This window comes from Vipera ursinii (assembly GCF_947247035.1).
Source record: "Vipera ursinii genome assembly, chromosome: 14".
NCBI classification, from domain to species: domain Eukaryota; kingdom Metazoa; phylum Chordata; class Lepidosauria; order Squamata; family Viperidae; genus Vipera; species Vipera ursinii.
In genome coordinates this window covers 1181604-1196164 of record NC_139527.1, presented here as the reverse complement: position 1 = coordinate 1196164, position 14561 = coordinate 1181604, and the positions used below count along the sequence as shown (strand labels likewise).

Below are 14561 nucleotides of genomic sequence, written 5' to 3'. Positions count from 1 at the left end.
GGTGGGAGGGGTCTGGGGAGCTTGAGGGTCTTTCCCACCCGCTGTGACGTAACCCCCTCCTTGCCCCCCACCCCAGTCCTAGCCCCACTTCAAGCTAGGGGCCGCTAGCTAGCAGCTCTGTGGCTGTAGACCGAACTTCGCCCTCCCTCCCTCGCTCCGAGTAGGGAGGCCAGACTTAAGTAACCCTTTAGCAAATGCCTGGCAACTTAGCCCCTCCTGGTGGCACCTTCCCGCCATCCCTGCCCACGACCCAAACAAAGGGGTAGGGAGGGCGGCGCCCCATGGGCTTCACTGGCTCGGAATCAAGTTTGTGCTCCAGTATGGCTGGCAGTTTGCAAAGATCCCGTTTTAAAGAGATCTCCTCAGTGGGACACCAGCCAGCACTTCTGCCTTGAGCGGAGCTGCTTCCAAAGGCGGCGGCCTTCTCCACTGCGCTGATCAGCTCTCGCCTTCCCTCCAACACCCAAAGTCCTGAAGCCCCCAATTTATTTACCCTACAAGGGAAAGGCCTGAGCCCCTCTTGCCTCCCCCCCCCCCGCCTTGAGCGTCTACAAGAGACCCTCCCTTTATTCCCTTTACCAAATTCTCACCTCTTTAGATAGGACCTTTTTTTTTTTTTAATGGACAGAGAGGGGAGTTTCACTTGACTTTTCCTGAACTTGATGCTGAAAAGAAATCAAGGCCAAGAAGATTTAACAAGTTACTCATTTAATAGGCATTTTACCACATTTGTATTGTACACTGCCATCTGTTTAAAAAGATTACAGGTTTTTCTTTAAAAACAAAACAAAAACAAAAAAACCACAAGAAACTGTGAGTCATAGAAACAGGTGAACACTGGTTCACTGCCGTAGTTGGTTGTTTTCTAAGCTTTGTAGAGAGCAAGTCTTCAAGATGCAAATAAAAGAAAACCTAAAGTAATTCTAATTCTGAGGCAAGTCTCTTCACGTTACAACTTTCTGAACTGGCTAAAAGAGCAGAGTGGCACACGCTTCGACACTGAATATAGGGGAAGTATCAAAAGTCTTTAATCCTGTACTCCAGCTGATCACAGCTTTACTCTGCTAGTTCAAGTCGTCCGTCCTGCAGAGGAAAAAATCCAGCTTAGACACTACGGGCCGTGCTGACCGGTCTTCCCCTGCACACCTTGATTTTTACAGAGACACAAATCTTAAAATCATGGCTTTCATCGTGATTTCAAAGTATACGGGAGGGAAGGGTGCTGCAATTAAAAGAGACATCATACTAAGTGAAGCTGGCAAAATTGGAGGGTTGGTTGAAAAAGTCCACAACGGGATTCGTGTACGTGAGAAGGAAAATGCAAACCCTTCAAAACAAACAAAAGCTTTTTACAAGTGAATCATATCCACAGTATGCAATTTGACAGTCATATTAGTCTCGGGGCACGTTGGTGCCTTCTTAGCTCCTGAAACAAAAACAGGCGTTGCACATCACCTGGCCTCTGCCGGTTCAAGGAGTCAGTTGTACAATGACCCAGAATGGCAGCACAGGTGCTGCGAAGTATGTACAGCCGGAACATCGAGAACAGAAAAAGGTGTTGTGTTTTTTTTCCTCTCTTTCCAAATACCGATGATTATTATTATTTTAAAAAAGCTCTTCTTGAGAAGGGAGAACGTCTCATTTGCTGCTACATCCAGCAAATGCCATCCACCAAAATGAACCAGAAAGAAAAACCACAACACATTTAAGTCTTAGTCTTAGCAAGCTGACTTGATACACATTACCGCTTTTGGTTTTTGTTTTTTTTTTTTAAAAAATGAAGATTATATACTATAGTACAAGTCCCAACCAGGCGGGCCCGAGAGTACTTATTTCTTTGCTTGTTTTGTGATCATACCCCTGGGTGGTGTTACCGGTCGGCTAGCGTTGGGCTTCTTCTTCTCCGCAGGCTTCAAGATCTGGAATGACAATTGGCTGATTTAGTGATGCCCGGCAGGTTCTCCAGGCAGCTACTACAAGGAAACCACACAGGTAAGAGTTACAACTGGTCTGCTCAAACCTGAAAAGATAGGGCTAAATTACTCAATCCGAGACCCAGAGTGGACCAGGATCATCTCTCTCTCTCTCTCTCTCAAAAGATCCAATGCATTTCCTTCCAACTTCATAAGCCAGGTCTGAGCAACTATGCCCCCTTTACGACCTGTGGACTGCGACCCCCAGAATTCCCGAGCCACCTATGGCTCAGTTGAGAAGACAACTAAGGAGGGAGGCGGGGGTTAGGGTTGGAGGATATCCCAGGCCAGGAGCGGTTTGGGCTTTCAAGACCAGCCCAACGAACCTGAACTCAGATGCAATTGTGGTGTTCCTCCCACAGCTTGCGATGACCCTACTTCCTCTCCAAAGGCCCCTTTGGAAAGCAGCGGGGAGAGAGAGGATTCTCGGGAGAAGCCAGCTCCAGGTGAATCTATTAAGGCTGCCCTGGGTCTAGCATGGCAACGGGCAACTCAGCACAGAGTAAAGGAGACACAACGCATCTTCAAATATCTCGTGCTCAGAAGCTTGACTGGAAGAAAAGTAACTGAGCAAAGCAAAAAAGGAACGGGGGGGGCGGGGAGGGAGGGGGAGCAAAGCGCCTGGGGCTTCAAAGATACTTTACCTGGAAGGAGCACATTAGAGTCTCATCCACACTCATCATAGCACCTGCGTTGTCAAACTCCCCGCAGTAGTTGGGGGCAGAAAACAGAGTTACCAGCTGTCTTTTTGCAAAGAACTCGTATCCATCTTCAACGACCTGCAAAGGCAAAGAGGGTTCTTTTATTACTGGTGGGATGGGAAATACGGTAAGACAGGAAAGCAGAAAATTTTGTGGAAAGCTTTCTGGATAATGCAGTAAGCCCCCTTTCCGAAAGTCTGCAAAAGATTCCATTGGCCGTCATGGTTTAACCGCGAGAGCTGTGAATAGGTTTCCGACTGAGACTGCCACACGGCCAGGCACCGCAGCTGCAACTCACAATACGGGAATAATGCTAGCGGCCAACAAGTGCCAAAGGAGCCCCAGCGATTGTGTTCTACATGAATGTGGGGTGTTTTATGCAGGCCTATAAGAAACCAGCGGCTTCTCGATTTGCGCAATCTTCGCTACGGTTGTGCTTTCATACTCAGAAGCCTATTTCTTTACCAAATGCTCAGAAATCCTCTTTCAGCTCAGCCAGGAGAGAGAAGGTGGAGAAGTCCTTTTCTCCACACTTCTACTCTTCACCTACCTGATGAGCTCTGCATATAAGGTCCAAGTCGTGTTTGTGAAGGAACTTGGCCACCACTTCGGCTCCAAAGGTGAAAGAGACCCCTCGGTCGTTTTCGCCCCAGCCAAGCACATCCTTGTCGGGGTCAGACCACAGCAGGTCACAGAGGAGGCCTTGGTCTGGCACGTCTGTGGGCCGCATAATCCGTCGGATCTGCTCCATTGACTGGAGATCTGGTGATAAGCCTGGGCAGGATTCAGAGGCGGTAGGTTTGAATTTGGCTCACTTGGGGGAGTGCACAACACAAACACAACGCAAAACAGTGGGAGGTACACGGTTGCTGAGGAAGAGCAACCAGCCAACTTCATCCGAGAGGTGCTGCTCAACCAAGGGACCCAATACAGGAGCAGGGTAAGACAGAACATGAGAAATTACATATAATTCCTTAAGAGGGTCCCATTTCTTGGATAACGCGTCCAGATTATTCAGACTTAAGTCACGAGTTGTGCCAATTTGAATGGATGTAGTTAAAATGAAACTAAACCTGGATCCAATGCTAGGAAGACCACAGCGTGATTTCACAGGCATCTACACAGTCCCAGCCCCTTCCAGAGCAAGCTGTCCCCAAGACAACCCCCGCTTTGGCCAAATAAAATGTTCAAAAAATAGACACCCCTTTGGTTTAGCGCAGTTGTCTCAAATTAAAGAGCGCCCTGCCCTTGCTGGGCCAAAACATTTTTTCTCTCTCAGGCCTCTTCAGCTGCAGCCTCCCACTCACATCCTCCAACACTGCAAGCTTGCAGTTTCTGCCTCAAAACATCCTGCAGATGTTTAGATTATAAGGCAGGAATGGCAAGAGCAAACATTGAGAGGGCTCACAAGGAATGAAACGTCAAGTCTGTCTCTGAAAATATCTCAGGTGTTAAACACACCTTGAAATTCGATTCTGATCAATTATACGGCCTAAGACAGCATCCAAAATTACTTACCACCATGGCAGCAAAATATTTTCTCGTCCACAATGGCTGCAATTGGCAAGCAATTGAAGCAATCCGTAAAGGTCTTCCACAGCTTGATGTTGTATCTCCTTTTACCTGGGGAAGTGGAGCAGCCAGTGAAGTCATTTCAAAATCGAGCGTGGCAGAGAAGAGCAGTTTAGGGGGGGGGACAGAAAAAAAACCACCCCTCCTTTCTGTGTCTCGCAGTTACTCCTAGGCCTAATCTAGCTTTTCTTTGGGTAAGACTGGCTTGGCCTCTACAGAGTCCTCAATTTGCTGCAACCATTTGTTTAGCGACCCTTCAAAGTTACAATGGCACTGAAAAAAGTGACCTATGACCGGATCTTGCAGTTTTGCTTGGCAACCAACATCTATTCCCAACGGGATCCCGGGGTCACGTGATCACCATGGGCGACCTTCCTGGCCAGCTTCCAGCAAGTGTAGTCAAGGGGGAAGGCAGATTCACTTAACGGCTGGGTGATTCACTCAGGCGTGGCAGTGAGTTGCTTAACAAATGTAGCAAAAAAGGTTTTAAAATTGGGCACAGCTCCCTTGCTTAGCAGTGGGAATCCTGATCCCAAATGTGGTATTATGTCAAGGACTCCCTCCACAACTTGAAGCAAAGAGGAACATGACAAGCAGCCCTTGCTAAAAATTCAGAATACGCTGGAGCTCCTACCGGAAAGGAACATTATCCATTTTCTGCTTTTGAAACGGAAGGCCTTCAAGGCAATACCAAAGATAAAAAATGCTACATTTCACCTTCTTCCAGTAGCCTCTCAACTCTGCCACCCTATTAACGCATAATTCCCTCTAAGGGTAAAGATCATTTCATAGTTAAAAGGGCACATTCTCTCACAGCATTCTTCCCTAAAGTACGTTCCCATGCATACTTACATTCATCATAGAAGCCATAAATTCTATTAATGCTAGCACACTCGTGGTTGCCTCTAAGGAGGAAAAAGTTCTCTGGATATTTTATCTTGTAGGCCAGTAAGAGGCAAATTGTCTCTAAAGACTGCTTCCCTCGGTCAACGTAGTCCCCAAGGAAGAGATAGTTGCTCTCCGGTGGAAAACCACCGTATTCGAATAGCCGCAGTAAGTCGTAGTATTGTCCGTGGATGTCACCTTAAACAAACAAAGGAAGAGAGTTTTCAGTGCTTTGGGTTCGGCAGTTTGGCTCACTGCAAAGCAGAGTCTAACACAGCGATATATTTTAAATATGGAGATTAAAAGGAGCATTATGTAAGAGCACTAAGGAAATAATCAGAGACCTCAGTCAAGTTTTCAACTAATTTTGCCGTGATGCCAAAGCTTAGAATATTATTTAAGGCTGTGGTTTTAAAGGTAAATTACATCAAAGTAATATCTAAGAAGTATATTCTAATACTCTAATATATAGTATTAGAATAAGTATATTCTAATACTTCTGAAAAAGAGGAAATTACTGCTTCCCCCTCTCACATGGACATGGACATGGCAAGGATGGGCAAAGTAAGAGCAATTATATACCATTTAAATATACAGAACAGCTGTGAGACCTAAACAGTGTTATCAAAAATCAAATAAGTATAGTATCTTCCTGAAATTTCTTTTTTTAGTTACATCTAATAGTTCCTTTCAGCACTCTATTCAAAGACAGAGTTTTATCCTCAAGCAACCTGGCTGAAAGAGGTTATTACTGCAATTTTCTAACAGATTCGGCATCCTCAGATACATCACCTAAAGTTATTACCTAACAAATTTGTGACTCATTATTAAACCATTAAAAAATGGTGCTTACCACATATTTTAAGTGGTGCTTCAAGTTCTAACAGAATTGGTTGACTGAGAAAAATCTCCCGAGATTTCAAGCACAATCCTCTTATTTCATTCTCTTGAAGCTGGACATTTTTACCAGGTTTGGATCCTCTCACTACATAGAAAAAATATGATTATAGTACATAAATGAAAATTAAGTAATTCCATCAATTATTTTTTTAAGGAGGAAGGATTTTGACCCTAACCCAAAATCTTCTTTCAATTACATGTGCCAATTCATTTCACACTGATAGAACATTTAGGATATGCATAGTTATTTTGTGACTACCAGCTGAGGGCAACGTATTTTGTGTTGTTGGTGTATATTTTTTGCAATCAGCACCACATATCCAGTATACTTTACAGTTTATTCCAGTTGCACCTTCTAAAAAGAATGCACACTTTATTAAAATTCAAAATGGCCACTCAAAATAATTGTGAATCTAACCCACGGCTGCTAATGCATTATTAAAATAGGTGGATATATTTTAAAAGTGCTTTATCCAGGCATAGCTATATTCAAAGCCGAAGTTGTATATATAATAGAGCACTGTGTTTCAAGATGTCAACGACTTTCTCTAAATGCATGTAAAATATTCTCAAAAATATTGAATGAAATTATAGCAACTTTAGATTTGCATAATCAGCAGAACAAAGGATCAAGAAATCCTGTTGACCAATTGCCTCATTTGCATAATTTATGCCTATTTCATGCTTCCAGAGGGAACAAACTAGATTCAGTGATTATCTTCTCCAAGAGTTTGATTACAAGATTTTATGTTCTCTCTCATTTGTGTCTTATATCATAAAAGAAGCAAAAAACAAAAAACCAACCCAACAGTTTAAAGTACTTGTTTGTACTGACAGTTCTGAAGAGTTCAAAGATTAGGTTTAACAAGCTTTGCTTTGAGTCAATATCAGAATCATGCTGAACTTTCCAGCAGATTTCTCAGGAAATAAAAGTCGTGACCTGACCAATACTTGCCCCATAATTAGCTTATTCTGTCAGCCATGTTGGCATTTTACAATGACATTATCAGTACATTAGATACTGGAGGAGCAATGAACATCCCTTGCACACATAGCCTAGCATAAACTCATGGAAACAGTTCCTTCTGCATTGCAGCATGCCCGCTCTGTGGCAGAAGGGATTCGTGACTTAATTTCTTCAAATTCAGCTCCCAAGCTAAGACCAGGTAACCTGAAAAGTATTTAACAGAACTGCCAAGTATCTAACAGCAAAACAGTAACAGAAACCAATCCAAGATGACTGCATTAAAAAAGCCAACAGGACAATTAGTATTTCTTAACCTATGCTATGTAAGTAAAGTGTGTTAATGAAGAATAAGCTTTCCAGGCAGGAAATGTTGAACAAATATTCTTAAAATTAAGTTGAAGTCCAAGGACCAAACTTTAGGAGAAACTTGCAGTCAAAGACTAAAAGGAGTGTATCTTGAATCAGGGATCTAGTCTTTAATTTATAACATGACCAAATGACAACTGTCCTCACAACTGTCTACAACATAATTCACATGCTATTGCAAATTCTAACAGCTGTCATCATTCCAGGAGGCATCTATCCATCTATCCCTGTAAACTAATATGCCAGACTATTGACATCCGTCTGTTGCTTTGACTGTACCAGAGGAGCTGATCTTCACTGGAAAAAAAACACCAAGCATCTGAATTCATCAAATTCCTCTAATGCAGTATGCAAGATTTCATTCAAATTGTCTTATCTAATCCCCTTCACAATTTTCAGAAACTAAGTGCTTTAACGCTGGAGATATAAAACAAGCCTCCCGGGGCTGGGATTGCCAAGGAGACGGTCCTCGGGAAAAACCTCTTCAGTCCTAACTCTATAAATAAGCAGTCACTGAGCTTGCTACACCAAGAGGAGAGAGAGAGAGAGAGAAGCCAGACCAAGAGACTTGTGCTGGGCTCTTGTGTTGGGTCCTTTAGTGGCTGTTACGTAACCATTATATAACATTGTGCAAGAAGTGGTACCTTAACGAACTTACCTACTTCTCTCTCTCTCTTTTTTCATTTTAAACTAGTACAGCACAAGCAAACATTTTATACATAGAGCTGAAAGGTGAGATAAGTGGATAAGATAGACAAGCCCATAAAGTGGAAAGTGACCCTTACTTGTTGTGGCATTCAAACCTATAATAATCTCTCAAGCTTTGTTCTAAATATTTTTTAGAGGAAACAGCATGATGTGCCCAGAATTAGCGCCAGTTCATGTGAGTAAAAATATTGCACATCTGTTTTGCCAGGCAAATCCTATAGAAATCCGTTCTTTAAGCCTCCTTACCACTCATAACCAAAATATTCCGAATTTAGTGGAGGACATGGCTTCCTTTATGAAGAGTGACGACACAGAAGTTAATCATGGACACCACTCTTGATTTAATAATCATTTAAACAGCAGAGAAAATGACATATGGAAAACAACAGATGACCTCATATTTATCAGATGGGAGGGAAAACCTCGTCTAAATTATAATTCTCCACAGCACAATGTGGTGCGGTGAGTAACTTCACAAATGATACTGTACAGAGCCGGGGAGAAATGAACGGGTAACATTAGTTTGTTTAGGAAACTATTACATTTGCAGAAGTACAAAAAATATTTTAAAATAATTTCCAGAGCAGCCCACCCAGGACTGAACTTCATCAGTGCCACAGAATGTGGAATATCAGCTGGAAAAGAAACACAGCAAGAGGAGGGCGGAGGCAACGGAATGGCCTGCTGGGCACGGACACAGCTAGCTGGCTGGCTGAGGAAGTGAAACTCGGCTGTGAAGGGTGCAGTTGCAGAGCCGGCTCGGGGTATCAGTCGGCAGACATCTTACAACATTTTCACAAGCCAGTGCTGTGCTTCACACTGGCTTCAATTCAAATCCAAGTTCCATTTGTCCATGCCAAGAGAAAAACCTCTACAGGCTTAAATCTGACCGTTGTTTTTTTTAAAGTGAGTCCATGTAGGTAGTCCGCGACTTACAGCAGTTCATTTAGTGACCATTCAAAGTTACAACGGCACGGGAAAAAAGTGACTTAGGACCGTTTTTCGCTCTTAACGACCTTCGTGGCATCCCAGGGTCACGTGATCCAAATTCAAAGTGGCGACCGACTCATATTTATGACGGTCATGCGATCACCGTTTGCAACCTTCTGACAAGCAAAGTCAAGGGGGAAGCCAGATTCACTTCCCAACTGTGGCAAGAAAGGTCGTAAGATGGAGCAACCCTCGCTTAAGAAATGTCTCGCTTAGCAACAGAATTGTTGGGCTCAATTGTGGTCGTAAGTCGAGGACTACCTGTATTGATATTTTCACATCGCAGCTGTTCATTAGTTACAACTTCACCTGTTTATCCTGCAAAGAGAGAAGGATGGAGGCCGCGGGCAGAATATAGCCAAACCTGCTTGGGCCCTTCAAGCATCTGGCGCGTATCATAGGATGCAGTAGCCCGCATGGCTCGTTGGCGATTTGTTCCAGAGGAAAATATTTCTCAGCAGCATGCACATAGCCGGTCTTTTTACTAGTGAACAGCACTAATTACAAACCGCACAATGAAAATCAATTAGTTCTGTGGGCTTAAATTTGCTTCCATCACTCACTAACCACTGTGAACACCAATTTTATGCTTTTTGTTTCCTGTTAGGATTTTTCAGGCCATAGTTATAATTATGGCCTGAAAAATCCTAATTGGGGGGGGGGGAAGGCCTTTATCAGAGAGAAGGCATGAATGTCCAAAGCTCAAGCAGGAGACCCCCAGGAAAACCGCTCCGGTGTTTTTGAATAACCCTCTCTAGTTCAGGTTTGTGGAACTTGCAGGCTACAACGTTTAGTCCAAGTTAATTGCCCAAGAAAAAGGAAATCCAAGTCCATCTTGGCAAAGACGACCACATTAAGTAGTTTGAAGTGTGCGTTTTTATTAGTCATCTGCGGTTAAATTAGATTTTTAGAAATATAACTGTGAGAGAGCATGAAAGCCTGTTTTTCTAACAAGAAGCCCATAATTTTCCACTTCCATCTGGGTTGTTAAAGGCCCAGACAGGATTAAAATATGTTACTTTGTGACAAAAGGCTAAGCTATTCAACATCTACTAGCCTTGATAAGCAAGTAAATAACTAGATTTTCTGGCCAAACAAAATAGGGTGGCTGTACACACTGTTTCTTTCCATGTATCAATCTAATCAGGTAGACCTATAATAGTCTATAGGCTCAGCCTAAAACCAGATCATCTAAATTGGAACGGTGTTTGTCTGAGAACGTGCAGCTTTTCCAGCTATAAAATGAAAATTAAACTGGCTGCTCTGAGGACAAAACTACCACTTTTTTATTGTATTCCCCGGGGTTGAAAGTTTGAGTTCCCTGCATTAACCAAACACAGAGAACTTGAACGCACAGACGGAACAGAGAGGTTTTAGTTCTAATTATATTTTATAGCGATACCACCCTTCCAAAGTTCAGTAATTATATGAAGGTGCACTTTGTCTTTGTAGAATGAAAACCAGCACTTTCATTCATGTCTTCTTGGATCTGAAAGGAAGCAGGAGAGCCTAAAGCTTTGCGGGTCTTTTGTAGCAACAAACCATTGTTTCCCACTGCATCTCAACTAAGGCCCAAGAATACTGTATGGCTTGATCTTATTACTGCTCTTCAGAGAACAGAGTAAATACACAATTAAGAAGAGGTGCTGATAGATGCATTTTAGAATCAAATGCTGATAAATCATTTCAGAGCTCAAAGTCTTCCATATTTGGAGTTGAAATGACCGATACAGAAGAAAAAGTATATTTTTTATAGCTAATCAATTCCAAGAGGCAATATTTTTTTTAAAAAGCCCTCATTGCTGCATAATTTAAATTATAGTAGTACAGATGAAGCATTAAATAGCAATAAGAGTTCTATTAATAGAATAGAGGTGTAAATATGCCATTTATTCCTCCAAGTTATGTGTACATAGCCAATTTAAAACTCACGTTGCATTAAAGGACACAAAAAATTAATCTATATTGAACTCATGCCGTTGACATCTGAAATTTAAATTTGTTAAACGAATGGGAGAGGTGATTAAGCAACCATTTTTATTAAGCATGCAAGAACAGCTTTCATAAATGTTTCATTTTTTCAATTCTATCTAGACTAATACCAAACATCTTGAATTTACAAATCCAGTCATTTTTTGCATTGCTAATGCTCTTTCAGCAAACTTAGAGGATTAGAGAAAGGCACATCATAAAGAGGATACATAGGTGGCCCAGTTCATTTTATTTTACACAGTTGCTTTCATTTGATGGAAATTAAATTCCCAAGTTGAGTTATTAATCCAGAATAGACTTGGATAAGGCTGGATCAATGCAGTAGTTGCCTTATAAGTTTGCTGGTTGCTGGAAGGAATGTTGGTCATCGGCTCTGTTCACCCAACTCAAGTTTTACCTAAGGCCAGCCTCCTGCAACGAAAACTGGAGACAAATACTCCAAACGTGCAGAATGTTGCACCTTGGAAGTGCCCCAGAGAAGCACTTGGATCAGTCTGCCAAATGGTTTAGAGGAGAGGAGCCACCTGGAACCCAGCACCAGAGTTCAGAGTAATCAAAATGTCACGCTGATGTCATAATCCTTGGATAAGTCTATAATTTGTTTGCAAGCAAAATTTTCACTGTAGCTCAAAGAAGCAGGCCTATTTTTAAAGTTAATGGCCAAAATAGACAGGCACAGGCGGGCGAGCAACATTTTTACGCCCTCATAATTCCCTGGACCAGCAATCCTACAGTGTCAGAAGGCAAGCTAACCAACAATCTCTTTCTTCCCTCCGAGCAAGACTCCACCTATGTTTAAGAGGACAAAATAACGAGCGCCCTACCGGACACTACAAACTACTTATGCTCCTCTTCTAAGAAAGAGCAGACTAGAGATGCAGGTAAGATTTCCAGGATCTCATGTACAAAAACATTGAGCAATTTGAAAGACACTGACATGCTGGGGCTCTCAATCTCAGATGCAACTCCCCCAGGAGGTTTTGTTTCCTTCCTCTCACAACTTCACCAAAGGAGTGCAATGAAGCCCAAAACCATATGCATTTTCAGCTTCTGCCAATACTGGGGAAAGAGGGGAATTTATTCCACCACCACCCCTCAGAAATCCTCCATTCCTACTCTTCTGCTTCTCTTTCCCTGCAGAGAGACCTACTTTCGCCTCATCCTTCTTATAATCTCCCACATTATTTATATTTACTTTGTGGTATCTCACCCTAAAAGCACCAAACTATCTATAAAGCATTCCCTCCTATAATTTCTTCTCTTATAATAACTTAGTAAGGTTCTTGAGCAGAGAGAGAATGACCAAAGTTATCTATTTAGCCTAGGTTTTCACAAGTAAGTATTGTGCCATCACACAGGCTTTGAATCAAATAGATCCAGGCAGAACCCGAATAAAATTATGTTTAGCAGCTTCCCACTTTGTTGCAAAACCCAGCAATCCAACAGATCCCAAACTGCAAACTCCTGTATTCCCAGGCTGTCCCAAAGGTGCTTTTTCAATTCTGATCCAAAGCAGCTTCTTGGATGAGAAGTGAAACTTTTTCAAAGGAAACCCCCCCCCCCCCATAAAGTCCAACTGCCTTTTGGAAAAGGCACCTTTGGGACAACCATGACCTGGATGATTGAGAATCTCCAGAGACCTATTCCCACGGTTTACATCAAACTGTTTCCTTGTAAAGTGTGACCTGCAAAAACATTTCAAAATTCATGTATTTTGTCAGTAAAATTAGAGGCGAAGGTAACAATATTTGTACCTTGACCTCTTTCTTCTAATGGGTAACACACAGGAGACCTGCATCATTCTGACTTTGCACTTTTCATTAATTATATACAGTACTCATATTTATTTATACGTCTCAATGTGGGTGTGACACATGCGCACACACATACACACCCCCATCATTTTCTCCCTCTTCTTTGGGCTGACACCTCTTGAACTGTCTACCCCTCCCATCATTCGGCAAAGCCTCCCATCCTCTCAGTGGACATCCTTAAAATTCATCCCTAATGATAGAAAGGGGGGGGGGGAGAGAAAAACACACTGAAGAGAGAACCCACCCCCCCAGGTAAACAAGGCTACATTCAAACCACACACAGGTATCACCTTCCTTCCCCAACGTTTCTCCCCAACGGCTTTGAACCCCCCCCCCGAAAGCCCCTCTTTAAAGTGGGGAGGGTCGCCTTTGCGCCCTCTGCCCCCCATTTCCCAGCTTTCCTTTGTCCAAAGCGCTTCTGATCCCCCCCAACTCCAAAGACTCCCCCCCAAGATCGTGGGAGGGGAACCCCGGTTTTCGGGGGGGGCGGCCCGTGACGAGGAGGGTGCCGATGGGGTGTCTATCTGGGGGGGTACATTTTCCACCCCCCTCCTCCGCCGGAGGAGTGAAGAGCATCATTGGGGGGGGGTCTTGCCCCTCCTGGGAGCCCAGCTGAAGGGGCCCAAGTTGGGGGGTCGCCCCCGTCTCCAAAGGGGCGCGCAGATCCCTCCCCCCACCCGCCGCCCCCCAGCGCAGCGGACCCCTCCTCCCCAGAGCCGCCCCCGCCCCTCCTCACCCTCCAGCAGCCGTTGGATGATGCTGTCGATGTTGAGCTTGTCAATATCCGCCATCGCCTCTCCGCGGCTGGGGAAGGAGCCAAGCCGGAGCCCGCCGGGTCGACTTCCTCCTCCGTCGCCGCCGCCCCCGCCCCCGGCGCTTGCCTTCCTCGCCTCCGCCCACCACCGCGACCCTCCCGCGGGGCCCTCGGTTCCCTTCTCGCCCCTGCCCGCCGCGCCGGTCGCCTCAGCAGCCGAGCAGCAGCATCCCCGGCGACGGCGGCGAACAAAATGGCCGCCCCGGCCCTCCCCTCGGCCGAGTTACCTCCTTGGAGGGGGGGGTAGGCGCAGGGATACCGGAGGAAGCGGCCGCCGGGACTTCTTTCCGGGGCGAGAGCGGGAAGCTTGAGGAAGGCAGTCTCGCGCGCTCGCCCCTTTTCCACCTCCTCCCCCTCCCACCCCCGGCGGCGCGCGGCACTCTCGCTCTCTCCCCCTCCCTTCCGCGCGGGTGCCTTCACTCAGTCGCGCGCCCGCGATCCTTCCGCCTGGGGAGAGATAGAAAGAAAGGAAGCGGGAGGGGGAGAGAGGAGGGAAAAAAAGAGTCCCCCCCTCTTTTTCTCTCTCTCCCTGTTTCTGAGGGGGAAGCCCAAGAAGGGGGGGGGGGAGAATGGAAAGCTGAGGCGGGGAGAAGGGGAAGAGAGGGGAAATGGCCTTCTGGCTAAAGCAGGAGCCTCTGGAGGGTGGGGGGAATGACCCCCCCTCTTTAAAAATACATCAAGTTGGGTCAAAGGAAAGAGTTCCCTTGAGCAGATGCAAAATTCTCTGGGTGTGCTTCTAGCCTCCCATCACCTTGAAGGGGTTGAGTGTGAAGGGCAACGACTCTGAAAGCCTTAAAAATAGAGAAGCTGTCCAGCTGCTGAACTGGGCCACTGAATTAAATCAGTTGTGAGCTGGTGCAAAAGTCCTCAGGATTAGAA

The 14561-nt window shown here is 44.6% G+C and overlaps 1 protein-coding gene across 2 annotated transcripts; it reads right to left on the bottom strand.

Moving 5' to 3' along the window:
• Window positions 1–536: 536 nt before the first annotated feature.
• PPP1CC (protein phosphatase 1 catalytic subunit gamma) lies at window positions 537–13870 on the bottom strand. 2 transcript variants are annotated; one of them, XM_083373725.1, is made up of 8 exons: window positions 13605–13870; window positions 5985–6116; window positions 5099–5329; window positions 4193–4297; window positions 3225–3448; window positions 2618–2752; window positions 1859–1919; window positions 537–1083 (listed from the first exon to the last, which is right to left on the bottom strand). In XM_083373725.1, the coding sequence occupies exons 1-8, from the start codon at window positions 13657–13659 to the stop codon at window positions 1070–1072; spliced, it is 957 nt and encodes a 318-aa protein (XP_083229851.1). In that variant the 5' UTR covers window positions 13660–13870; the 3' UTR covers window positions 537–1069. The 2 variants fall into 2 exon arrangements, with proteins under 2 accessions (XP_083229851.1, XP_083229850.1); XM_083373724.1 differs by having other exon boundaries at window positions 615–1919.
• Window positions 13871–14561: the final 691 nt, after the last annotated feature.